General features: G+C 39.6%; 1 protein-coding gene across 1 annotated transcript; it reads right to left on the minus strand.

Moving 5' to 3' along the window:
• Positions 1 to 272: 272 nt before the first annotated feature.
• On the minus strand, positions 273 to 27,977 carry GIPC1 (GIPC PDZ domain containing family member 1). The gene is made up of 7 exons (XM_039349191.1): positions 27,882 to 27,977; positions 19,666 to 19,997; positions 19,068 to 19,253; positions 17,140 to 17,320; positions 3,052 to 3,164; positions 2,473 to 2,554; positions 273 to 2,220 (listed from the first exon to the last, which is right to left on the minus strand). Exons 2-7 carry the CDS (start codon positions 19,945 to 19,947, stop codon positions 2,069 to 2,071), a joined length of 996 nt encoding a protein of 331 aa, XP_039205125.1. The 5' UTR covers positions 19,948 to 19,997; positions 27,882 to 27,977; the 3' UTR covers positions 273 to 2,068.

A 27,977-nucleotide genomic window follows, 5' to 3' on the forward strand; every position in this document is an offset into this window, starting at 1 on the left:
TTTACAGAGCACAGGTCTAGAGGGAAATTTCCAAAGCTTGGGAAAAATAAGGGGCAGTAAAGTTTCTCAAGGGAAGGCTGCAAAAAAAGCTAAAATAAAATAAAGACAAAATTCCGTCGGCTGCAGCTGGTTTCTTCCGTACTGCTCTGGATACGTTTCTTTTCCTAATACGTAATACAGATTCTCCAACCGTTTCCACAGGTTCGCGGCCTTCTTTCCACTGTTACCGGTTTGTTCATTGTAAGTAACTGTTCTAAACACACCACCATGCACACAGTTTAATAGTATTGATATATTTTATCTTAAAGACAATTTACTCGCAGAATACAAAAGTATGCCCAAGGAGGACACGGTGCCTGGTTTCCCTAAGAGGTCTCCAGTGCCAGGACACAAGAAACAGCAAGGCTTAGCAGAAGCCTCACACGCTCTGCGCTTGAGGTATGATCTAGAGGTCTGCAAGCTCCACATCTTACCTGGAATTAGTGTTTTAGAGATACAGTAGGTGAGCTGAGGCTGTAAGGTGTACGCAAAGTTCTTCTTAACTATTGGGTAATTACAGTAATGGATTGTGGCACAGGGGAGAGGCCCAGAATTTGAGAATGAGCAGATGGTTGAAAGAATATAAATAACGAGAAATTAACTGGGCCAACCCTAGGAGGTAGGTCAGCAGGACAAAATTAGTTCAGACAGACATTAAGAAGGGTATGCCCATACCTAGACAACAAGGGACCTCTGCTGTCACCCTTCCTCCTGGAAACAGTCCCCAAATTTTGAAAAAAAACAAAACAAAACACCCTACTTTGGAAAAGAAGAGTTTGCTACAGCCAGCCTAGAAATGGAATATCCTAGAATCAGTGGGGTGGAGGAGAAAATGCTATTGAATTAATGATATTCAATACAGTTCCATCCCCTGAAAGAACACACACAATAGCCTTTGTACTATCCACACAACACGAGTTGCCAGGGATTAAAAGCCCAAATATAGAGCTAAAAAGGGCAAGGTGGATGAGGCTGAAAACTGCACGTGGCTCCGAGAGTGTAACATTCAAACAGCAGAATATGCCAGGTCCAATCCACAAGGACAGGTACTCGGGGGTTAGATGTTACCTATGTATGCTATATATGTGCTCTCTGTAGCGACTGACTGTGTGTGAATTATTTTCCAGCCACAATACTTGAGGCCAGATCAAGTTCCGCAGTTGATGCCTAGCAGAATCAGCAGTGATACTTCATGGTTGGAATCTCTTTAACAACCGCTCGCCACTCATGCACATATAATACATGTCAGTAATGGGATGGAAAGAAAGTTATTTCTTAACCTAGTTTGCGCTAACCTTGAGCAGCAGCATCACTGTTGCACCTTCTAGCTAATGCCTAAGTAAGTCACAAGGGTCACGGGGACAGAGAGGAAATGAGATGTTCCCAAACGGGAGGGGCTGTCTGTATGTGCCTCGTACCAACACAAATGACAGGTGAACTGGTGAAGGGTGATCAAGCTTTCAGAAGAACTAGGAAGTGTGTCTCCTCAGGCACCAACCTGCTCAGAGGAAATATGCAGAGCTAGGATCTCTCCTCCAGTTTTATTAGAACTGAAAAAGCCAACTCTGTCCATCCTTCCTTCAGTTCCCATGGAGAATATCTGATGCTCAAAACAAAAACTGCTTGTCATTCATCTAAATCTGAATGGATATTCCAGTTATGTTTGCTCTCAAACTAGAATAAACTTAGAAATCCAACATGCAGCAGCCATACCGCTCTAAGAATAGCAAACTGTATGAAGCAACTGGTAGCACCTAGCTCAGAGTAGAAAACAGAGCAAACTGAATGGCTTGGTTGTACCCCGGGCTGAGGGAATGTCCAACAAGAGGGGGCTGGAAGCAAGCAACAGCAGCAGAAATTCTGCCCCCATTTCACATTACACTCCAGTCAATAATGCAGATTACTTATTGCTCTAGGACCCCTTCCAATCAGTGGGCCCAGCATCCAAGGGGAGGGCGCTGTAGTGTTCCAGATGCACCACTGGTCTGTCCATAGTTTCTGTGTGGGGGGGTCTAGTATGTTTACAGTCCTAGTAGCGCCCAACCTTGGCATCTCCAATGCTTCCCCAGACATCAAAGACAAACTCATCTGGGAAGGCAAAATCACCCAGCTGCTCATCCAATGCTTCTGCAAATTCATCAGGATTTTGCTTGTCCTTGCCCAACTCCACCATGGTAGCAGCTGCAGAGGAATAAAAAAATCAGAAATAAGCATTAATTCTATCGCTAAATACTTTACAGGGCTATATGCATAGGGTTTATAGAACTATAGAACTAAATATAAATCTTAAGGAAGGACACAAGGAAACCCTCACATTTATTTATATTCCTAAGCACAGGAGTAAAAACAGGTAGGAGTAGGCTGTAATCAGCCACAACGCACTGCTCACCATCCTTCAGCAAATTAGGATCCAGATTTTATAAAAAAGCTTACCTAACTCTGTGTCACGGATACCCATGTAGCTCTCCAAAAGATCATCCACTTTCTCAATGGCCTTTTCCTCAAACGCAGAGGGCTGTGAAAAGGAAAAAAAAAAAAAACATACTTGCCAAAATAGCAACAATATTCCCCTTCTGCTAGCTGAAAAAAAAACCCAATCCATATAACTATACCCAGTAAGACAGAACTGATGGTGGTTATAGTGCAGCAAAGCAGAGATAGGAAAAATGAATTAAAAGGAACAATATGAAAGGGGGAAGAATTCTGATCCAAGATCCGCAAATGTAATTTGGGTAGAGGAGCCAGTCTTTATTATTACTTACTGCTGATTCAGTCGCTCCCTCTCCCGCCACTTTTTTTTTTTTTTTTTGCCACACAGAAATGAGGAAGGAAAGTGAGGCATAGAAAGATGAGGCAGCAGAAGTGATGCTTGGTGTGTTGCAGGACATCCTTCTCAACAGAGCTTTGTAGCTATCTGCTCTGTCTTGTCCTTGAGTGGAAGAACGAGCTCCACTTTCTCAGCAGAGCTACTTATCTTTCTGACCAATGTAGTTGGGACCATGGAACACACACCTGTTCTTCCACGGTGGCTGGTCCCTTGGCCCGAAGACGCAGAGTACCCCTTCCTGTGCCAAGTTGAGCACATCCACTGTTTTTGCCTCCTTTGGACCTTTGACTTATCATGTCTAGAACAGAATAAGAAAATGTTTGCTGAGCCTTTGTTTGGTTTGCACAACAAAAACCCCAACTTAAAAACCAACACAGCAAAGCTTACTTTCTTGTCCCCAAGCCAGAACAGCAAGAAAAAGGCTTATTTATCATTAGTCAGTATTATGTGTTCATAAACAAGTGTTATTTTTAAACTTTGGGGCATGCAACTGCTGACCCATATTTATTAGGTTTTCAGTTAACTTGTTAACATCATAGAAACACCATGATGTACATAGACCCTGACCCAGACAGATAAAATTTTACATTACTGGCATAGTGAAATGTTTATAAATTTAAACTCAAAGAATATCAGGAGTCCAAATCCCCAGTAAAGAACATTGAATCCTTTGATATCAGTGACTGTTAGTAAAAAAATGCAGCTTCAAAAATGTTAATTATAATAGCCTGGAAAGAGCATTATAAAATCATATTTCAAAAATGTAAGTGCACATGTAGGAAATAGACTGCCATTGGAATTGGGAAGGCTACTTGGAATAAAATATGTGAGACAACATATACCAATCAAAACAGAAAAGATCTGCAAAACATAAAAAAGTATCTGAATTGCAATACCAATCATAGGACAATATACTCACACTTGGAAGAGTGGAATGTCAGGGAATCTGATTTTTAAGTGATACTTTAAAAAAATTACTATTAATGCAGGTCTTCCACATTCATTCCTCACGCATTCCAAATAGGGAAATGATAATAACAATCAAGTTTACTTCCCCAGTAAGTACATGTAATTATACAATTTTTTATGGCATGGCCTATTGTTAAGCTGAGTGTACTTAAAAAGGGAACCTTAAGGACAAATTGGAGTACCTATGCCAGTGGTGGTGAACCTATGGCAAGCATGCCAGAGATGGCACTCAGAGCCCTCTCTGTGGGCACGTGCACTGTCGCCTCAACCCCACCTCGTCCTACGGCTCCCTCACCAGCAGCCCTCCCAGAGGAGAGTCACCCCCAAGTGCGGCCCGCGCGGAGAAGTGCAGCCAAGGACATGGCAGCCAGGCAGCGGGGACAGGACTCCACCCTTGCGCCCCATCACACAGTTGATGCTGTGGGGCACGGGCGGAGGGCATGGCCTCCATGGCCCTGCTGGGCCGCCTGGACGATCTGTGGCAGGCCGTGGAGGCAGTGAGTAGCCCTGTGGGCAGGTGGGGTGGGGGTGGGGCGGAGGGGTGGAGCAGGCGAGCCAGGGGCAAGACTGGTTTTTGGGCACTCGGTCTCTAAAAGGTTCACCATCACTGACCTATGCCATTATTTATCAAGCTAAATAATGACTTTTGTGGTCCCACAGCACTTTTGCCTTTATGGACTCCTCCTTCCATTAAAAATGGTATTACAAATTATATTTTATATGAATTCAATATTTTCATCATATTTTCACAAAGAAATAAGGAATAGTAAATAATCTAAATATTATCTTGTAATAATAAAGAGTTTAATTATGTCTATTGCACATCATCATTACTAAATTGTAGAACTCACTTTTCTGTGGGCCCTAGGCACTGCGCCTATTGTACCTAACAAGAGAAGTTGTTCCTGGAGCACACATCGTAAATTAGAAGAGAATGCTGCTTCCAGTGGAACAAAAAGGAAATATATAGTTTGCCAACGGATCTACATCTCTTCAGAAAGGAAAAAGGCCAAAATCCAGCTCTATAATTAACCAAAGGAAGCATGACCAAAAAAGTCAAGTAGATGCAATACATGGAAATGTTTACATATTTAAAGAAAGCCGTCACAAAGACTTTGCACAAGTTACTTGTCGTGGTTCCAGGTATCACTGCGAATCTTCTATGAAAAGAATGTGTACTTCTTGACAAATTGCAGTCCCCATTTCCTTTGGGTAACCTTAGCAGATTTTTTCCAACTTCAAGGCAAATTTAGACAGATCCTTTAGTTAAGTATAACTTTACCACTGCCAAGGCTTGCTGGAGAGGAATAGAACTGGCACTAAAATATGTCCTTGCTCACTTCCTATAAACAAGATTTGATGTGGTAAAACTATGAGCCTTAAGAGTCTTAATCTCCTTGCTATTTCCCTTGTTCTGCAATCTCTTGAATCTTCAATCCCATCACTGATTTGTACTCAGTCTAGAAGCAACTAAGGGCCTGCCCTCGCATGTAGCTGTTTAAAAAATGGTTTGGTTGACTGAACATCTTTTTTTTATATATATATAAAACCGAAACAACTCATTTCAAAGTGATTCCTATTAGAGTACTTGAAGAATTTATTTTCTGGCTTCCAGATACATTACAATATAAATAATCCTTTTTTTAAAAAAAAAAAAAAGAAAAGAAAGGATGAACTTAACATATTTTGTATTGTAAAGGAAACATTTCATTTCAAAAGGGATAATAATATCAGATATTGTTCTGCAATTCTATTTAGCATGATTGGCAAGGATCCAACTGAGAATATTCCATTTACACAGTCATTCTCTTTTAACATGTATTTCTATGGGTTCTTGAGGCAATATTTTTTCCTTCCCCTCTCCCCAGTCATAAGCTCTTTTGTAATATGCAAAGGAACTGTTCTTCCTTAATTGTACATGTAACAGAATATTTAGTAACTCATTTTTAAAAATTAAAACTAGTTTCTGGCAAATTGCTGCTATTTGTAACTGTCTTATGGAGAAAGGCCTCACAATTTAATACAAACGATAAAGGAAAACATGTCTGTATATTCTTAAGGCTGAGATATGTTCTATTTCTGGCATTTTTCATTTCTATCCTAATTAGATTACTATAAAAGTAAGCAAAAACATGTTTCTTCTGAATCTGATTTTAAATATCTGCCAGACAAGATGGCTTTTGAACATAGGCCTTGAACATGCCAGCTCCCAAAAGAGAATTTTTCTACCATTACTTGTAGTTTAAGAAAGTTTTTGCTTACTATCTGTCCCTCTGACATGGGATGTTCTGTCCTCTTTCCTTAATTTCTCTCGGGTTAGCAGAAAAGATAACTTTCAATAGGTGAACACTGTCCCATTAACCCTTAAAAAAAAGATTGTAAAAACAGACTCTAAGTTTTAAAAAATAGGAGGGCAGATACAGAAGTGATTTCAAATCTATCAAATAAAACATTTTTTTCTTCTGCAACCACTGGTATAAACTACAAATGGAGAGCAAATTAAGATACATATCGTAACATTAATTCTCAAACCTAGTGACTGGTGTTAGTTATCCACTGAAGCAATAAAGTATTCCCAAAAAAGGAGAAAAAGTTGAGAATTATTTTTATTATATTTGTGGTACGCAATTGTATCAAACATTTACAAAAATATTTTTTCCTTAAAAAGTAATCTACATACTAATTCAAATCACCACTTTAAAAGAAACTGGTATACAGGTAGTCCTCAACTTACAACCACAACTGAACCCCAAATTTCTGCTGTTAAGCAAGACATTTGTTAAGTGAGTTTTGCCCCATTTTATGACCTTTCTTGCCACAGTTGCTAAGTGAATCACTGCAGTTATTAAGTTAGCAACAAGGTTGTTAAGTGAAGCTGGCTTCCCCATTGACTTTGCTTGTCAGAAGATCGCAAAAGGTGATTACAGGACCCCGGGGCACTGCAACCGTCATAAATATGAATCGATTGCCAAGTGTCTGCAATTTGATCATGTGACCACGGGAATGCTGCAACAGTCATGTGAAAAACAATCATGAATCACTTTTCCAGTGCCGTTGCAACTTTGAACGGTCACTAAACAAGCTGTTGTTGAGGACTACCTGTACAATAATGACTCTAGAGCAGCTTTAGGAAGGGAGTGAAACAAATTCTGAAGCTTTCAAATGTTATCTTGCCCCCTAAAGGAAGCACTAAATCTGTTCTAAATTACGGGAGGTAGCATTCAGTGTGTAGTCTTGGAAAAAGAACTGGCCGGTTAAAGTTCTAATTGGGATTGGAAGGACACGCTATGCTAGGAATGGAGCTGGATGAGACACAAATGCTTTGGCGTGATGTTTCGAGAATAGTTCATGTTGCCGGATTGCAAAATAAACATCATAAAAGTCGATGTGAGGATTACAGCACTCTTTGGGTAAGTATGCTTATCAAGTGCCAAGCAGACTTTAAAATCATATCTGGAACAGGCAATTGGGCTGAAGAGTAGCTTTTCATGTCCCCACCACAGAACTGCTAGAGACTAGAGAAATTCTGTCAAAGATAGGGTAAATGGGGAAGAAACCACTGCAAGATCTATTACTAATGTAATTACAAACTCAGAATCTAAAATCGTACGAAAAGGTAACAGAATATCCTTGAATGAAAGTTTTGCATTTATTCTTCTTGCCTCTAGGCCAGTGGTTCTCAACCTTTCTAATGCCATGACCCCATAATACAGTTCTCCATGTTGTGGTGACCCCCAAGTAGGTGTGGCCACCAATAAGAGGGAGTAGGACAGCTAGGGAAAAGGGGAAAAAAATGGCGGACAGCGTGGTTTGGCGACCCCCGTGAAATGGTCATTCGACCCCAAATGGGGTCCCGACCCACAGGTTGGGAACCACTGCTCTAGGCCTTCCTTTTAAAAATGAATCTATAGGGTCACTTTACTTATAACGATCCTGAATTTTTGTCACATTTTTGTTATTAGCTAGCAGCATAATTCCTGATTTAGAAAACAGTTAACAGGCCCGGTCTTGATTCTAGGGATCAATATGCTTCTTTTATCTTACTTATTTTCACCTGGTCTGACCTTACCTATAGTGGGTTCACCTGGTCTGACCTTACCTATAGTGACTCATAGCAGCTCTTTCATATAGGATTCTTTCCAAACCTTATCTAACAGTGCTGGGGACCGAGCTGGCAAAGTGCAAAACATATACCACATTCTACAGCCCTTCCCTCTATGGCCTCTAACCAAAGAGGAGAAAAACACAGCATGAACTTTAGGTGTGTTGTGTATACTAACTAAGCATGCACTTGAATAGGCTACTTCTGAGGAATTGGAAGTCAAGACCATTTATGTGCTTTGCTTGTTTAGGCATGCACAGTGGTAATACTGCTTTTATTTTATCTGTTCTTCCAAAGGACATAAAAGGCCAGAAGATGGTTATGCATTTTCTTATTGCCAAAGTCAGAGATCGTAAAATAGTAACAAAAGAGCATGGGGAAGATATCACAAGTGAAACAAGTTAATACAGGTAATCCTCGACTTATGACAACAATTGAGCCCAAAATTTATGCTGCTAAGTGAGACATTTGTTAAGTGAGTTGTGCTGCGCCTGGTTCTTTTTCTTAATCTGTTAGCAATGTCTGTTTGGTCTAGAACAGGAGTGTCAAACTGCCGGCCCGCGGACTGGTTTCATCATACTGAAGCCGCGCCCAGCCCATTGCCGGCAATGCAAAAAGAGTTGCGATACGTCATGACCCGTCACGTGACATGGTGAGTTTGACACCCGTGATCTAGAATGTTCCTGGTCATTTCTTATTGGTTCCCTAATTCTGTGCTGTTGCTACAAAATGGAACACCTTGGAGACTAGTGCAATCCTAATTTGTCAACAAGGCTTCATAACATTTGTGGCTTGGTGTCTGCCTTTACTGTTAGCTGGGCACCCAAGCAACAACTTTTCATTGCAATTTACTGACAGCTGACAAGTATCCAGGACAGTACTCATCCAAAGGGAGAAACAAAGGATACGCCAAAATGTGACGTGTTGCTTTACTCTGAAAACTACACAAAAATGTGGTGTATTGCTTTGTTTTGAAAACTCAATCATTGTGGCTAAACCAGAATCACAGCTTAGTACAATGTCCGGGGTTCACATATTTATTTAGTCAAAATGCAGCTTATTTGGTTTTAGCTTAGTGTGCAGATGTGATTGGTATAAGGCAGGAGTGTCAAACTTGCTATGTTACGTGACGTGTTGAGATGTATGGTGTCTTTTTTTCCCTTGCTGGAGCTGGGCTGTATTGATTCCTGGGCAGTCTGAAACTGGGCATGCTGGAATCCAAATTTAATTCATTTAGGGAGAATTCTAATATTTCTCCTCTAACCCTAACATATTTATGTAACCTGCGATGAGAACTTTTTACTCAGAAGACCTGCTATGGTTAAAAATAACGTGCTGCTTTAGTAACTCATGGCTGGTTCAAAAGACGTTGATGCAAGAATCTGAACAGAAGACCTATACTTCCTCCTGTGGCTTCTCTAAGATATTTTTCTGTTGCTTTTACTAAACTGTTAGTGGCTAAATGAAAGGAAGGTCAAAAATGGTAATGCAGAAAGATGACACTGCTGCAAGGAAACCAAGATCACAGAAAGAAGAGCTCTGCCACAGAATGAACATGATGGCTACAAGGGCCTTGTTATATTCCACAGATACATTAGGCACATGTGATCCCTCCGACAGGCAGCATCTCCTAAGACTTAAGAAAATCTCCCCTTGATTACTTTTACTCTGGCCTAATTCAGACTGTAGCTATCAGTTTTTCATTGCCTTATTAGTCACCAGCTTTTCATTTACTATCAATTACCAGATTCAGAATGACCACATCTCAGAATATGGGAAAGGAAAGGAGAGAGGAAAAAGGAGAAAAAAAGGTTTAAAAATATTAAAATATGAGATGCAGAGAGATTCTATTAAACAATTATGGCATTTGCTGAAATGCAGAAATTTGGTTTATGCTTACAAACTGCTGCAAACATATATTCAGGCAGATGTATTCAAATATAGTTGTATGTATAGAGATACTTTTCCCACTCACAACGCATTAAATGAAATATTTATGTGACCTGAAGAGAAACCAGTGTGTAGTTTTAATGTTTTAAATTACTTTTCATTGTTATAATATTGTAATTCAGTGTTGCTGTGCAAATCTCTTATTCTGATCATAGATCAAATAAATGTGTGTATGAACATGCTAAGTTTACTAGTTTTCAAAAAGATATTTGAAAGAGGGCCTACGTGGTCCTATATAGTCGATGTTCTATTTTGGACAAAGAAAACTAGCAGCATATATTACATTCCAGAACAGTTTTTTGAGAAAGGAAGAAATATTGTCTGAAACCAAGGCATCCATTTCATAGCTCAATTCTTTTACCGTCAAAGATACCTGCCCAGAAGTGACTGAATTGGTTAGCTTAAAAAAACCAAACAGTATAAGAGGTTTCATTTGAAAAGGTATGCATTCTATTCCTGGCTAACAACCTTTAAACAGGAGTAACAGACGAAGAAGCAATAAACACACTATTCTTGCAGACTTAGCAAATATTCATTCAACAGGAGAGAGGACAGGCATAGTGAAAAACTGATGCACATACAGCACAATAGCTTCAGCCAATGAAGAAGTAAAGTGAATATTTCCCAGAACCATCCAATGAGTCACTCAAGTAGGAAGGAATCTGCAATAGTAGAAGCCAACTGAAGTGATGGGTAAGCTGAAGAGCAAATCCAGATGTATTGAGAAACTTGAACACTTACTCGAAGTAGTGGAAGGAAGCATTATAAACATTGAGTGAACTAGAAATACACAACTCTTAGATTCTATAGCTATTCTAAAAGTGATCATGTAGCAGGCACTATTAAATGGAACAGGTTAGGTTCTAGAAAAGTGGTTCTCAACCTTTTTAATGCCACGACCCCCACCGGTCGTAAGTCGAGGACTACTCAACCGGTCGTAAGTCGATGACTACTCAACTGGTGCAGCACCGTTTGCAGAATGGGACTTTTGTCGGGCTCAGCAGGGCAGAGACAGCCTGGACAATTCCTATTGGCTTTTGAAAGCCAACAGAATTAGACTCTATTCAAGAGAGTCTATTCTATTGGCTTTCAAAAGCCAATAGAAAAAAGGGAGTAGCACAGCTAAGGAAAAGGGGAAAAAAATGGTGGACTGCGTTGCTTGGCGACCCCCGTGAAATGGTCGTTCGACCCCAAATGGGGTCCCGACCCACAGGCTGAGAACCACTATTCTAGAAAATACTCAGGACCAAATAATTTGTATAATAACTAGCCTAATAGAACCAGGACAGAGAAATTAAATGACAGAAAATACTGATAATCAAAGAGGAGCCAACTCCTCCTGACAATACTCAATAAACACATGCACACACATCCTCACCAAAGGAGCTTCCTGCATGCCTCATCCCAAAGTTAGAATGCTCCTGCTTCATACTCAGTTAATGCAGATCACTTCTCAGAATTTGGCGGGACATCTATAGGCTACTGCCCCATCCTTCTTCCCTCTGGGTTGCCACTGTCCCCTTTGCTAACCGTGGTATCTTTTCCTCAGGACTTAACAAAAGTTCCAGATGGAGAAGCAGAGGCCCACAGATTTTCGCTGGCTTTGTCAGCCAAGTTCCCAAAGGTAAACAGCATGGCACCAAGGAAAGTGTGTGCACGCATGTATTAGTATTTGTTGCTGAGTAAAAGGAGGGCAATCAAATGAAGGTTTAAGGCAGTGGTTCTCAACCTGTGGGTCGGGACCCCATTTGGGGTCGAACGACCATTTCACGGGGGTCGCCAAACAACGCAGTCCGCCATTTTTTCCCCCTTTTCCTTAGCTGTGCTACTCCCTTTTATTCTATTGGCTTTTGAAAGCCAATAGAATAGACTCTCTTGAATAGAGTCTAATTCTATTGGCTTTCAAAAGCCAATAGTAATTGTCCAGGCTGTCTCTGCCCTGCTGAGCTCGCCAAAAGTCCCATTCTGCAAACGGTGCTGCAAGTTGTCTGCAGCCAAGCGAGCTGTCTGGAAGTTTCCACCCCTCCCTGCTGAGCAACTACTAAAAATGTAAGTAAAAGAGGGCCAGGGTGGGAGGCCCGCCGGCACAGGGAGGGTTGCTGGCGCGCGTGGGGCCCGGCGGGTGCCTTACCTCCCTTGGGCTCGGCCAGCTGGTAACCCAGCCGGTGGTCGGCCTGCGCCATCTCTGCCGCTTGCCAGCTACGCCTCGGCCGGCGCAGGGGGCGGCACCACGCATGCACGGCACTCCCACGGAGGGAAAGTCCTTGACTTACGACCAGTTGGATAGTCCTCGACTTCCGACCGGTTGGGGTTGCGGCATTAAAAAGGTTGAGAACCAATGATTCAAGGGAATGAAAATTCTTTTTCACCCTTGACTTTTTTTGCCCAGCTGAGGAAAAGGGAATGAAGACGAGAAGTGGGTCTTGAGGCACTCTTGTTTTCAAAAACATACAGGATCCAATCTGGGCCAGTCACTGAGACCAGAGGTTTCGTCTTCTGAGCTTTTGGACTCATGCTGGAGCCCATCCTCGGCGAACTTCTCACTAGCAGAATGTGTCATTAAAAATGCGCATACAGCTTCTCTCAAAGCTTTCCTCTTTAAAAATGTATTGGCTACATCCATCAGCAATAGTCCTATGTCACTAACACAGTCACTCAAGACTATTCCTATTTGTATCTGCTCCATCCAACTGTGTGAAACAGGATGTCTTGTTCTGTTATTACCGGGCAAGGCTGAACATTTCTTTCTATTGCAGAATAAGGGGGTGGAGTGTGTGTGTGTGGGGGGGGGAGATGACTTCTTACTGGATGATGCCATCCTGACCTCTGCTGGTGAGAAAATGTTGCTGCATTATAATTCTAAATGGGGCAGATGTACTGTAGGATTTCTCAACTTTAAGAGAACTTTAAGAGAAAAGTATCCGTATTTTGCATCCTTCCTGTCTTTGATCAAGTACCGGAAATGTCATTCCACCACCTGGTGCTTCAGATATTAGCATTATTTACATATTGTTTCATCATTTTTAAAGAGCAGGACTGTTTCTCCTTTGAATTCTTTCTACCATGGATGGTAAGAGACAAGCAAGGTTTGTACTTAAAAGTCCCATAGGAAGATCTCTAAGAACCTCGTCTTCCTCTTTCTCCTTTCCCTCCCTTAAATTTGTATGACCTACTGACAGCTTAATTTGGGAAGATATTCTCAAAGAATGACTTATTGAAGGTTAAATTAGAGGGAATATGTTCCCAGAGCAGATCCCTACATATGTTTTATAGGATATTTGGAAAAGAGATCCTTAAAGATGAGACAGCTGACAATCTTGTGCAAGTGAGAAAATTTTAGACTACAGGAAAAGTCCCAAAGGGTTTTTTTTTTTCCAAAAAAGTAACTGGACTTTTTTTTTTTTTTTAAGTTTCGTTTCTCATCTGAGAAGCTTCTTCAGTTCAGAACTGAAGAAGCTTCTTGAATGAAAAGCGCAACTTTTTCAAAGAAAAAAGAAAGCCAAGAAAGTTTAGTAGCCTTATGGGGGGATGGGGAGGAAACACCTTTGGGACAATCATGGCCTGGATGACTGAGAATCTCCATAGACATTGTGTAAAAAACAAACAAACAAAAAAAGATACACCCAGTCCCAAGCTGGACACGGCAAAATTCATTCTGCAGAATTCCTATGGAACCATTTCTTCAATCTGGTCTCTGGAGTTCTTTGTGCTGTATTGGCTTCAAGGGAAACCACTTATCACGTTTCCATATGCATTCTTTTTAAACAAGTTGGTTGCTTCTTGCATTGGTCAACCTAGGAAGTGTGAAGCCCTGAAACTCACCAACCTATGCCAAGCTTAACACAAGCATTTAAAAGTATAATTAAAGGACTCCATTCCCGAACCTGTGTGGTTGGGCATTCCCTTTTCAGTGGCTACTGTTCTCAGGGAAGCTCCAGCTTCTTTGGCTGGTTCAACAGCTAAACTCCTTTCTCAAACTCAAGCTGCGCTTATCCGTTGACTGCTTCTCATCTGCCTGAACTCAGATGACTGCTAGATGCCAGCCAAGACATACAGCCACCCCAACTAGTGGCTAATAGGACAAATAGTTAACCAGTCAAACTATAATGTCAAGGCTTGTAAAAAAAGGGTTCAATCTATTGATGATGTGATGGGGAAAAGGAAAAAAAATGCAATGCGTGGAGTGATCAAAGGCTTAGGCTTGCCAACTGGAGAACACTTTTCATATGCTGGATAATAGGAGCAGCGCTGATATTTCAGCAGAGAGAACCACCAATTAACAGTGTAGAACTGTGAATATTAAAGCTGTATGGGGTGCACTGTAGGGAATACTGTAGATGTAGCAAAATTTGATTGCCTGATTTTTTATGTATTTCAGCATACATTGACTGAGTTCAATGTATAAAACAAGGAATAATCAGTAGTAAAGGACTCAAATATAGGCTACGTTATCTACTACCCTGTTATCCATTGCCCTAAGTCACAGTGTTGGTAATCATGGCTTTTTAAATAAATAATTGACTGGGTTCAACTCAAAACACTAAAGAAGAAGCTGTGAATTAGAAACCACAAAAGCAGACATTCACATTCTGCAAGCCAAAATATGATTTTAGTTTGGGCTTGTTGAAGTTAATGAACCCTGTCACACATTCCATATGAACGTTATCTTATTAAATTACATACTTGCCAACTTCTAGAGAGTTCTGAGTTCACCTGCCATGAAAGGTTCACAGAATTAAGCCTTTAAAATGTTTTATTTGCTAAAAAAACATCAAGTCAGAAAAACATGAAACACAAATGTCTGTCAGCGTACTCAAAAGAAAGCTCTCATTCATACAATTTAAATTTGATATAAAAAAATACTATATAGTTTTTTCATAATTTTTAACTTTATATATATATATATATATATATATATATATATATATATATTCTATTTTATATTCTTTTTTTTATAAATATAATTTTTTTTAACTTTTTTTTAATTAAGCCTATATTCTGCTCTGGGAAGCCCTGGGGGGGGGGAAGGGGGGGTTGGGTAGGGGTGGGGGAAGGGGGGTTTTGTTGGGTAATGTTTGTTTTTTATTTGTATATGTTGTTTTTTGTTTTTGTATTGTCTTTTATTTTCTGTAAAATTTATAAAACTCTTTAATAAAAAAAAAAAAAAAGAAAGCGCTCAAAAAATATTAATTTTGAGCTACACTGGAAACTCAAGAGGAAAGCCCTGAAGAATATGGCCTATAAAAAGCCTTCCTGGTTAAGTTTTGCTACAACTACTGGCATGCCCACCCATGTAAACAACAGGTGCGTTCAGATTTGAGAAGAATGCTTTAAACTGTTTTGAACAAACAGCATAATGGGCTGAAATGTTTGTGTTTATACTAATTCCACATTTTTGAAAATCAGGTCATAATGAGAACAAGCAGCGTAATGGGCTAATGTGTTTGTTTTATACCTATTCCACATTTTTGAAAATCAAGTCCTAATGAGAATTTTATTTAGAAAAGTCTTGAGTAACTCCAGTATAATTGTACCCAAGTTCTTTCTGTGCTGGTGAACTAATGAAGGGAAAAAAAATACCTTAATATATCAGGAAGCTACTTCATTGCTACATCTGTATCTCTCACCTTATTTTAAGCCAGGAGTCTTCAAACGTGGCTCTTTTATTCCTCAGCGTGCCTGGCTGAGGAATTCTGGGAGTTGAAGGCCAAGTTTGAAGACCCCTGTTTTAAGCTTTATATCACATACTGCCTTTTTGCTCCTACATGGATATGACACAGATTAAAAAGAAATTATAAAATTTTGTGGTTGGAACAGAGCAGCAACTTTACTCATCAGAATACAGAGCATAGATAAATTAAGGGGACACATCTACAACCAAACTATTAAAAAAAAACAAAAAACCTGGAGCTCCCTAGATTATGCTACTAAAATTTGCCAACAATTCAAATTACTTACATATTACAAATAAATTACTGGCAATTTTAGTTTTCTTGGCAACAATACCAACAGTGATTTGCCACTGTATCCTTCTAGAACAGTGGTTCTCAACCTTTTTAATGCCGCGACCCCCAACCGGTCGTAGGTCGAGGACTACTCAACTGGTGCAGCACCGTTTGCAGAATGGGACTTTTGGTGGGCTCAGCAGGGCAGAGACAGCCTGGACAATTCCTATTGGCTTTTGAAAGCCAATAGAATTAGACTCTATTCAAGAGAGTCTTATTCTATTGGCTTTCAAAAGCCAATAGAATAAAGGGGAGTAGCACAGCTAAGGAAAAGGGGAAAAAAATGGCGGGCTGCGTTGTTTGGCGACCCCCGTGAAATGGGGTCCCGACCCACAGGTTGAGAACCACTGTTCTAGAATATTTTTCCAACTTCCCAAACTTGCTTATTACCCAACTATTTCCATATGGTTTACTTTCCAAAGATTCACCAGCTTGACTCTGCTTAAATTCTTAAGATCAGCCAAGGAAATGATCAGTTTTGCTCTTAAAAATATTACATACCCCTGATTTAATTGTTTTTGTCAATTTTCTCATTAACCAACCTTATGGTTTATTTTCCTCATTTCCAACTGGTGATCCGAAGGATCAACTCTGAAAAGAAGAGCCCAGCCATCACAACATTTCTGACAATATAGTTCATCTGGACCAGTGGTTCTCAACCTGTGGGTCGGGACCCCATTTGGGGTCGAACGACCATTTCATGGGGGTCGTCAAACAAGGCTGTCCACCATTTTTTCCCCCTTTTCTTTGGCCACGCCCCAGCACCCGGTGATGTATAAGTGGTTGGGGGTCACCACAACATGGGGTCGCGGCATTAGAAAGGTTGAGAACCACTGATCTGGACAAAACTATAACTTTAATAAATAATGTCAATGAGAAAATATGTGTACTGCTAATTTGCTTTTCTGTGACTTGCCTATTTTTTCACCTGAGACAGTTTAGAGCAAGGGTGTCAAACTCGCCATGTCACATGATGTGTTGCAATGTATCACAACTTTTTCCCCATTGCCGGAGCTGGGGTGGGCGCAGTTTCGGCATGACGCATCTGGCCTGTGGGCCGGCAGTTTGACACCCCTGGTTTAGAGCTAATATTATGTTAAATCCAGTTTCATATCACTTCCTATATAAAATCATCTCAAGGCAGTTTAAAATAAAAATGTGCAATAACATATTGCATTAGAAATATAGCTGCATATTTTCACTTCTCAACAATCGGTAGATTAGCAGAATTATTAATATATACATACCAAAAGCCTTTCGGGGTTCAGTCAGCTTCAGAGTAAAAGTGCGACCTTTGGGCAAATCCTTGAGCATTTTTGCAACCTCATAATGTCGACAGCCAATGAGACTTTGACCATTGATGGACTCAATCATATCTCCAACGTTAATAATTTGGATTCGGTCAATAACACTCCCTTCCTTGATTCTCTGCCAAAAGAAATGAACAATCACTATGCAGATACAAACCAAATAAATTCTTGATGCTAGATAATTTGAAAAATTTAGAATGAAATGCAACCAAAAAAATAAAACAAACTAGATGAAAGTAGCATTCCATACAACAGAAGTCCCCAACGCCCGGTCCGCAGCATGCCAGCAAGCGGGCTGCACAAACAAGCAAAGCTTCATCCTTGGGATGCAGGCAGTATTCAAAACCACACCCCCTCTGGCCAACGGAAAAACCTTTCTCCATGGTCCCTGGTGCCAAAAAGGTTGGGGACCTCTGCCTTACAATCCTAGTTCCCCAAACAAGAGACATACTCCTGACTAAGTGACAAACAAAGCAGTTCATTTAATCAGAACTACTGTAATGGCAGAGCTACTCTTCTCTTGAACACCTTTCTTCTCAACATTAAGAAAACCAAAATCATGGCATCCGGCCCTCTCATTTCCTGGCAAATAGATGGGGACGAAATGGAGGTAGTGATAGATTTTATTTTTCTGGGTTCCAAGTTCACCTCAGATGGGGACTGCAGCCAAGAAATTAAAAGACACTTGCTCCTGGGGAGGAAAGCTATGGCAAATCTAGACAGCATACTAAAAAGCAGAGACATCACCCTGCCAACAAAAGTGCGTTATTTTTTTGGTAAAAGCTTTGTCAAGAGCCTAGTTATGGAGCTTTTTCTTTGTACACAAACTGGCATTTCTTTGAATTGCACAGAGAATGTCTCTATATCAGGCCTTTAAGTTACTAAATATATATGAGCAGAAAGAAATCAAGCTCAATAGTAAGAGTGTAAACCTTGCAGTCCAACAACTCTCTATTTTACCTTAGGATGTATGATGCTCTAAAATACTGGTTATGCATTACTCTAATCCAGAGTTGAACCTGCAACTTCTACTTGAGAAACATGATTCATAATTGCACTTATAACTGACTCACAGGGAAGACGAGTAGTGGCCCAACCAGTCTACTTTACTCATTTCTTCTAAAAAAAATCCCCCATAATAATTCACACCTTGAAAGAAGGCCATATTACTGATACTACGCCCTTAGACACAGTCTTAGAAAAAAAACGATCGGATGAATGAGATGAATGTATATTAATCCCCAGGAATTTATGGCAACAGATCTGCTAAAACTATGTTTTTCTTAATATCTGGTAAAGCAGGATAATATCATTCCTCTTCCTTGAGACTACAAATTTGAACTGAATGAGAAGACTGTCCATGTTCTGTTTTATATATTTACTGCATGTATCAGTAATCACAATGTCTTTTTGTGGATTAAGCATACGAAGTCAATGCAAATAATTCCTGTTTTTAGAAGCTCAGTAGGAAGTAGTTACCCAAAAAGAAGAGAAAGACTATAACTGGACCCAATAAAGCCTCACTGTACTGCTTTAAACTTTACAAATCCACTTACCTCTGTATAGCATTGAAAAAAAATAGGCCTTCAGCAAATACATTATCCACGAAAGGCCTTGTTATAAAATCACATCATTTTTGGCTCACTTTGAAAAAACATTTTCTCAGAAAGATGAAAAAGAAAAACATTCACTAAGATTGGATTTCTATTAGCAATTGAAGACCTTTGTTTTTCAGAACTATGGTTTTTGAAGGACAGAGCAACCAAAACAATGGACAGAGGAAAAAAAAAAAAGCCAGAATCCTACCACTCCAAAAACCAAAGCAAGAATTCAGCAGGAAGCTATATGTGACCATTCAAAATTACCTTGATGAAAGCATAGCCTGCACCATTGTCTGTGATAGTCAGGCCCAGGGCCTCCTCAGATTTGAACACTTCCACTTCTTTCCTCTGGCCCTTTGTGTGGGCAAAGATAAAATCTTCCAGGCCAATCTGACCACCCAATAATTTTTCCATGTCCACTTTGTGGGTATTTAAAGTGCAGAACATTACCTAGAAGGATATCAAGGAAGTACAGTAAGAATCTGATATTGTTTGAGATATTGAGGGTGCAGGATATAGCTGTTCCCTCAATCTATGCCAGGGGTAGGCAACCTTGGCTCTTTCATGACTCGTAGACTTCAATTCCCAGAATTCCCGAGCTGGCTCAGGAATTCTGGGAGTTGAAGTCCACGAGTCATAAAAGAGCCAAGGTTGCCTACCCATGATCTATGCAATAAAGGACCAGGAGACCTTTGATCACCAACAATCATCTAGATTCCAAGATATATATCTAGATAACAAGCAGATATATTAACACCCTCAGTTCACCCAAAATTATTTCCCCATAGATCAGGTCTTATATAAAATCTACCACACATGCAATTAGCCTACATTAATCAGGTAATACAAAGGATGTGTTTACCTCAGTTGGGGATATATTAAAGGCCTCTGCAATTTTGCTGTACAGTTCCTTGACATTAGTAAAGCCCTCGATCCGACCAGTGGGACTTCCATGGGCTAGCTGGGTGTGGAACACAAGTCGAGGACGGAGGTTGGCCGGTGGAGGGGGGAGTCCAGGCTGAAGTGCTGCCATGCCACCCACACCACCCACCCCCATCCCACCCAGGCTACCGCGGATGGGCTCAGCTTCCTCATTTTCCACTAAAGGGGGGGCCTTCTTCCGGCGGCCTAGTCCAAGCGGCATGAGGGAAATGCGTCCAGCCACTAGTAAGAATCAGCTACCAAGATATTGACCTAGAGGGAGATAAGATATGGATGAGATTAATTACAGTCAATTTTTTTAAATTTTATTTCTTTAATAGATTTAAATTAAATATATTTAATATTTACATTTATTTATTTAAAGTCTTTGAAATCTTTTAAAATTTAATATATAAAGCTATCTATTTCACATACATGACTGGGTGGTTTACAGCAATTATAACACCAGAAAACAATAAAAAATACAAAGAAAAAAATACAGCCATGTTAAAACCATTAAAACCAGTATAATAAGCAGCTGAGATATAAAGCTTTTCAGCTGCTTATTGTAGATGACCAGGCTAAGCCTGAGGTAGGAGTTCAAATGTGTCATCAGCCTTGTCCCTTTGCACCCACAAATCCAGCCACCTTGAATTCTGTTGACTCTTATCTACTGCCAATTTGCTTTGACTATTAGTAGTTCAGATTCTTGTAAAGAACATTGTACTGCCTGGACTTGTGATTTTCTGTGCTTGATACATTCACAGCATTCAATATAATTATCAAACAGGCCCAAACACAATGTCTTCATGGCCTTTAAGAAGACCAATAAGATCAGGCTAATCTAATCTCCAGGGTGTAATGTTTCAAAGATGGGAATCATGACAGAAAAGGCTTTACTCCTGGACTCTGACAGATGACATTCCTTTATAGATGGGATCCGGTGTATGCCTCTTCTGTCAGATCTAATGGGGCAGGTAGATATATATGGGGAGAGGAGATCCCTCAAATAACCCTCTGTCATGTATGGCTTTATAGATCATTACCAGAACTTTGAATTGCACTGGTATTGCAACCAATACAGCTCACACAACAGAGGTTCCTCAGGCACAGGAAGATTTCTCTTTACAAGTTACATTCAATACAAATGTGAAGGAAGGACTGTACTTCACTTATAGCAATACGGAAACTGCAGTACCATAATTGAAAAACAGAAATTCTTTGAAGGAAGGCATACTGAAGTTTAACAGTTAAGTAATAATTCCTCATTTACAGAATACAAGCAAAATTGAATACTCGAGACATCTCAAAAAACAATGGTCATATCTTTTAGAGAATATAGACTTGGCAAAGAACCTTAATTATATGGATGAAATTCATAGGAAGGAGTTCTCAGAATGATATATAATGGTAGGTCAGAGTATTTATTGCCTACACAGCATCTTCTGTGACTGGCAGTAGCCTTCTAGGGTTTGAGGCAAAGAAATTGCAGTATTTGCTGAGCCTTTTTATTGGCATTTCCTGGGGTTTAATCTGGGACTTGTTACATATAACACATGTATTTTCCTGTGAATTACAGTTCCTCTTTTAGATAATTAATCACAAGATAATTTGCCTGCTTCTTGTAGCCTGGGCTGGTTCACACACGAATGCTTATCACTTGATAATAATGACATGGAGCAATTAATTCTCGTGCAGGAATAGACCAACCTGACCCTAATGCCACAAAGTATGGGAAGGGAACCTCTTCCCCTCACTCATTGTCAAAGGCTACACTTCCTTAAGTGAGGGATGTCATATCAGCAGTGGGAGTGTCCAAGATTTTTCACTCTGTCTTATTCATATACGTGAACTAAGATATTGACTGCATCTTGTTAGATGTAAAATTTATTTTCTATAGCCACCCATCTCAAATCTGTGACTCTGAGAAGAAAATAAGATACTAGACTGAAAGCGGAGATCTATTCTTATGCACTAATATATTTAACTCCTCCTGCACCACATTACAGGATCCTTAGAACAATGGAAAAAAAATGTACAGGCTAGCAGGCATTACTACATTTTCACTCTTAAGTAGTTGCTTTAATTTTATACTTGCTATATAAGAAGCCATTGTTTGAATCTTAAATTTGGGTTTATATTTATTAGTCTATGTTCCAAACCATGTACATTTACATACATATGTAACCATACACTTTTCCTTTCCATAGTAATCAATATTATAAGAAAAGCAAAGCAAAGGAATAGCAATTAAAAGACATGAGATAAAAGAAAGGGAAATATAGCTCAATCTGGTTTACTCCAAAGTCAATCACTAATGCACATAACTTTTCACTGTTGTTTCTATCATGTCCATACATAGATCATTTTTTATTCTTTAAACATCCCAACACTCCCTCTAGACCAGTGGTTCTCAACCTGTGGGTCGGGACCCCATTTGGGGTCGAATGACCATTTCACGGGGGTCACCAAACCATGCTGTCCGCCATTTTTTTCCCTTTTCCCTAGCTGTCCTACTCCCTCTTATTGGTGGCCACACCCACTTGGGGGTCACCACAACATGGGGAACTGTATTATGGGGTCACGGCATTAGAAACGTTGAGAATCACTGCTCTAGACATATACCAATTCTTTTATTTGTTTTGTAACCCAGTGCTATTCAATCTCTCTGTATGACTACTTCAAAGCACTTCTTCCTTTTTGGCCACCCTCTTTTGTATTCAGCCTACATTCATTCTTTCGTCCTTCATTTATTCTTGACCCCATCCCTTCTAAATTTACACACATTCTGCCCCAGCATTCAGTTTAGTACTGCTGTATGTTTCTTCTGAATACCCTACTTTCACTTCTACACAGTAAAGTGATCAAAAGCACATTCCCAGAGACATACACTTTTCTTCCCTGACCAGCATTCATTCCTCACAACTGATCACACATTTCCACAATCTTTCTGCCAGTACATGCATCTCTTACACAGGGCAAGCAAATTAATCTATTTGTTTTACTTTTATCATTTATGTATAACTTGCATTTTTCACCCTGTCCTCTTTTCAAACACGATCCCTTTATTTTGATATATTGATTTTCAGGTGCATATTTCTATTCCTCATTGGAATTTACAAGACAACGGTTGCTGCAACTAACTTGAGTTCTCAGCCAAATCTTTTCTTCTGCATACAAAAGTAAATACACGTTCACAGTCTGAAGCCCTCTAATATCACCATAAACTTTCCTGAAAGGCTTATCCATTATTGCAGCAGCCCTCAACCTTTTGGGCATCAGGGATCGGTTCCATGGAGAGAGGTTTTTCCACACCGGAGGGGGTATGGTTTTTTGTGTGCTGCCTGCATCCCATGGATGGGGCTTTGTCTGTCTGCACAGCCTGGTTTCTGGCATGCCACAGACTGATGCCGGCCCACAGATTGGGTTGGGAACCTCTGCATCAATGATACAACATTTGCATTAAATAGTCAAGGAGGCTTCACATAGCTGTGTTTTGCTCTCTGTAAAACTTTTCTTAGACTTTTAGAGCATTCATTTTAATTTCAGTCTCTGTTATAGCACTATCATTCCCATAATACAAATTTCTAAAACATGTTTTCCAGCATTCCCTGTTTTCAGGGGGTTCCTTTAATCACTACTTTACAATAATTCCTAAGGAATAATTGAGGATTCCAGAATTCTTCCCTTTAGTTAAGAAAAGACCAACTAAACCCCCCCCCCCCAGAGACAGCTCGTAAGTAATACCACCAGATATAATAAACCAATATTTAAAACAATGTCAGAGACAGTCAAGATTTTGTGCTGGCAGTTGTAAATAGAAAACAAATTATATGTTACTATACTGTAGAATCAAAGTCAACCATAATAGAGGCAAACCACATCTTTGTTCCAAATATATGAGTCCTTCCTTAAAAGGTGGTTACTGTTGTTGAGAAATTACTAGGACACAAGACCCACTACAGCTGCAAGCTATGTGCCCCCCAACAGCGAGAATTGCAAGTGTCACAGTAGGCTCCATTCCAGAGAAAAGCTTCCAATCTGTCTATTCACAAATCAGGGTGGAGAACACCTATGCAAGTTGATTCAAAGCAGAGAAACTGGCTCCAGGGAGTTCCTTAGAGGGTGGGACGGCAAGGAAACATAGCCAAACTATGTTCCACATAAGGAATTCAGCCAAGTTACAGGGCAAAGCACTGCACAATCTAAGTACTGCCTTTTTACCCTCAAATAACATCACAATTATCCAACAAAATGTGGTCTCATTTCATATTGCAAGTTCTAGAATACATATCCAACCATTTTCAGGTCCTAGATGTAATAATAGTATTTTGTATTTATACCCTCCTTGGCTGCTTTCTTAAACTCAGGCACACCATCCAAGATCTTATCTTAAACCCATTTTATCCAAGATCCTCTCCCCAAATTTAGATCTTTGCTTCCATTTCTAAAAACTGCACCTATCAACATCCACATTCTGAAATGAATCCAACAGAACTATAGGAATTTATACATTTTTAAATTAACTCTAAATACTTTTTTCATGTCAAGTTTCCAAAGTGCTGAATTAATTGGTGTAGACAGCAGACATAGAGTGTTGACACATCCCCCCATAATGCAGACATTAATGCCTCCAGCCTTCAATTTCTGTACAGCAGTCCTGAATTTCAAGATTTGGGGTGCCTGAAGCAGATATAATTTTGAGAAATTAAAAAAATCAAGAACTGTTTCATGAATTTCTTGTAAAGCTGTTCACTCAGCCTTGTTGACATTCCATACTGAAGAAATTCATCCGTAATGAATTTGTTCAGAATTTTAAGTTCTGAACAAATTAAAGCCTCAAATAGGTCAATCTGACAAATACTCTGTGCTGAAACAGGAATTACCTTACCTATATTAACAGCTGAAAGGATGTTTGCCAAGTCCCTGCTTAAAATCTGTAATAGAGATGGCTATGAGATCACTAGATAACTAGCCATCCAGCATCACTTTTTTTTTTATGGCTAATGCATATTCTAGATCAGGGGTCCCCAACCCCCGATCCATGGACCACCACCGGATCCATGGCCTGCCAGAAACCGGTCCGCACAAACAAGCAAACAGCATCCATGGGATGCAGACAGCACATGAAACCACACCCCCTCTGGTCTTCGGAAAAACCTCTCTCCAAGATATTAAGTAAAATTGTTATTTTCTTCTTTTAAAAACTCTGCTTCAATATGGGTTTTTCAATCCAATTTGATGTTAAACAATCAAATTATTGTTTAACATATTATTGCTGCCATCTCCATCTATTGGTGATAGATACCTTTAGTTTTTGTCTATTCCCAGCATTCTATTCCTGCCTGCTTATTTACATGGAGATGTCTCACTAAATTTAAGAGCCTTTCCTTCCAGGTTAGGAGTGCATTTTATATTCTTGAACATATATTCCCTTTGAAATATGCTACTTCGTTATACTTATTTTAAAAACTTGGTAAATTTTACCAGCTGTTGTGACCAATATTACTACTAACATTTAGATTTTATAAACAAGGTGACTCCTTTAGGACTTAATATTTTAATTACTCCCAGGACTAAAGAAAGAGAAATAACAAGAGCTTAATAAAACTGCATCAATATAAATGCGTATTTATATTAATATGCACATTAATAAACACAAAATAGAGAAACTACCATTTATTAATATGCAGAAATTGTAAATATGCAAAATATTAGGAGTAATATATTACAAATAAATAACTTTTATGTATTAAGAACAAAATGAAAGAATAGTAATATTTTAAATTATTTAGGCAGAATATTTAAGGAAATACAAAAAAATCTTTTTTCTTTATTATAATTCAGTCTGTTCCATAATTACCATTTAATTGCTTATCAGCAGAGCTGCAGCCTTGTTATTCTCTCTAATACGATAAGAACATTATGGCTGTGACTTTATCCTAGGTCGGACCTAGGTCATTAAAACATATGTGAGCAAAGGTCTTAGCTATACCAACATATTCTGTTGCAAAGTACGAAAGGAACATTTCAGGATTTCAACGAAGCTATTTTTTGTTCTACTTAAAAACAAATATTAAAAATGATGGCTAAATCTCAACTGAGCTCATGCTAAATTGTTGCTCCCTGAATTATCAGAGAAAAGATAACAAACAATATCCCTGGCTAGAGTAGCTATATATTTTTTTGACTCAGGAACTAATGGTGAATGACCTCCTTGTGACAAACAAATAGACATTGGATGGGAAACTAGAGAAAAGATGAGCTATCTTGTAGACATTTGCGTAGCACAGAGAGCTCATTTGGAGCATTATAGCTATATGCAAGAATATATAGCATATATGCTAAAAAAACGAACATTATTAGAAAGTTATATCATATTGATACATCTTTCCTAAATATTTTGCTGATTTCAAAGTCTTAAAAATTTCAAAGAATTTGGAATGATGACAAATAGAAAAGAACATTAAATGGTTAATGTGGTTAATATGGATAAAAACTGGTGACAGAAGGCTGCTAAGGTTACCCCATAACTACTGAGAGCTCTATCAAATCTTTATTGGAAATCTTCCAGAAATAATTTTAGATATTTGCATGATTTTCTGGCAAACAGATAATCAACCTGGTATTTAAAAGCTAAGCGATTGTTCAAGATGTAGAAGGCCAGTCCTTTTATATTCAATTGTTAATTTACATTTATTCATGTATTTATTTACTTACTACAATTTACATCAGTGGTTCTCAACCTTTCTAATGCCGTGACCCCATAATACAGTTCCCCATGTTGTGGTGACCCCCAAGTGGGTGTGGCCACCAATAAGAGGTAGTAGGACAGCTAGGGAAAAGGGGAAAAAATGGCGGACAGTGTGGTTTGGCGACCCCGGTGAAATGGTCGTTCGACCCCAAATGGGGTCCCGACCCACAGGTTGAGAACCACTGATTTACATCGTGCTCCAGTCAGAAAGGATTCTGAGAGAATGACATATAGGCAGAGATTAAAAACATGGAATCACAAGAATAAATCACCCACAATCCCCAACTAATGTGTAGTTCTGGCTACAGGCTTGGTCTGACCTCCATTGGGTTGATGTAAGTTACTGGCCAAATGATATGGGAATCTGAAGTCAGAACTATGAACTATTTATTACCTTACCTAAATAAAATGTAACTCACCTTAGCATACAGGATAAAATAAAAGCATGGATTATTGCTTAATGGTTACTAGGTTATATGCATTATTCAACTTCTGAAACAGCATAATTATAAGAAAGAGAGAATCCTCGTCATGATCAGCAATTCATGTTACAAATCCAATCAGAATTCAGTGAAAGGATAACCGATAAATAAGAGAAATGGACATTTTCAACAGTTTGTAAAGCTGTGCAGAACACACTGAGCAAAATTAACCCAAATCATACAACGTTTGGTTTTCTGTTCAGTTTCTTAGGAAACACAGGAAAGTCGGTTTCCTCTGCGAGTCAGCATTTGGGTGTAGCTACCAAGTTACCTCTATACTTACACCAACAATTAAAGGAAAACAAAGGTCAATCATAATCCTCCCATCAATGAGAACAGAGGTATCTTGCCAGTACATTTTTCTACCCAAGTATGAGGAACAGCAAAAGCTAAACAGAAAATTCCCTATATTTTGAATGTGGGTACTTAAAGTAGCCACTAATTACGATCCCCCCTTGATTTAACTTGATCCACTGCCTATAATCCGAGGGCCATAACATCTGCTTAGAATTTACACCACGAACGCTCACTTTAATTTATCCATATCCGTGCCCCCCCTCAAAAGTGTGAGAAAAAGAAACTTAAAAGTGCAAAAAAACCGATACAATCTACAACTTCCATTCAGTAGCTCTCCGATTACTAGTTCTCGCCTCAACTGACAGTTGTCCCAAAAAAGATGCTCGCGGGCAAATGCACTTCATCGGACTGAGTATCCAAGCAACCCCGGCCGGATTTTCGACATGTGCAAACACGCAGGAAGCTTGCTGGGGGGGGGGGGAGTAGGGAAAGAGCAACGGATGCTCGGACGCCCGGGTCCTTCTCCAGTTTTTAGCCCCACCAACGCTTCCTTCCTGCCTGAAGCCCCTTCCCGCTCTCGAAGTTCTCCGTGAAACCATCCGCCTCTTTTCCCCTTTTCCTTACCCCCCAGTCCGTTTCTTCTCCGGGCCCGTCCCTCAGCCGAACTACAGCCCAACACCGCCTGCCTGTCCCTCAAGAGAGGGCGGGACTTAAAACACC

The sequence above is a fragment of the Crotalus tigris genome, unplaced genomic scaffold, assembly GCF_016545835.1.
Source record: "Crotalus tigris isolate CLP2741 ecotype Arizona unplaced genomic scaffold, ASM1654583v1 scf7180000018229.695902, whole genome shotgun sequence".
NCBI classification, from domain to species: domain Eukaryota; kingdom Metazoa; phylum Chordata; class Lepidosauria; order Squamata; family Viperidae; genus Crotalus; species Crotalus tigris.

Coding starts and splice junctions, on each gene's coding strand:
- GIPC1 (XM_039349191.1), bottom strand. CDS start 19,947: ATGCCGCTTGGACTAGGCCGCCGGAAGAAGGCCCCCCCTTTAGTGGAA. Junction 19,254..19,665: donor TTAATATATCCCCAACTGAG/GTAAACACATCC, acceptor ATATCCTTCTAG/GTAATGTTCTGCACTTTAAA. Junction 2,221..2,472: donor TATCCGTGACACAGAGTTAG/GTAAGCTTTTTT, acceptor ATTCCTCTGCAG/CTGCTACCATGGTGGAGTTG.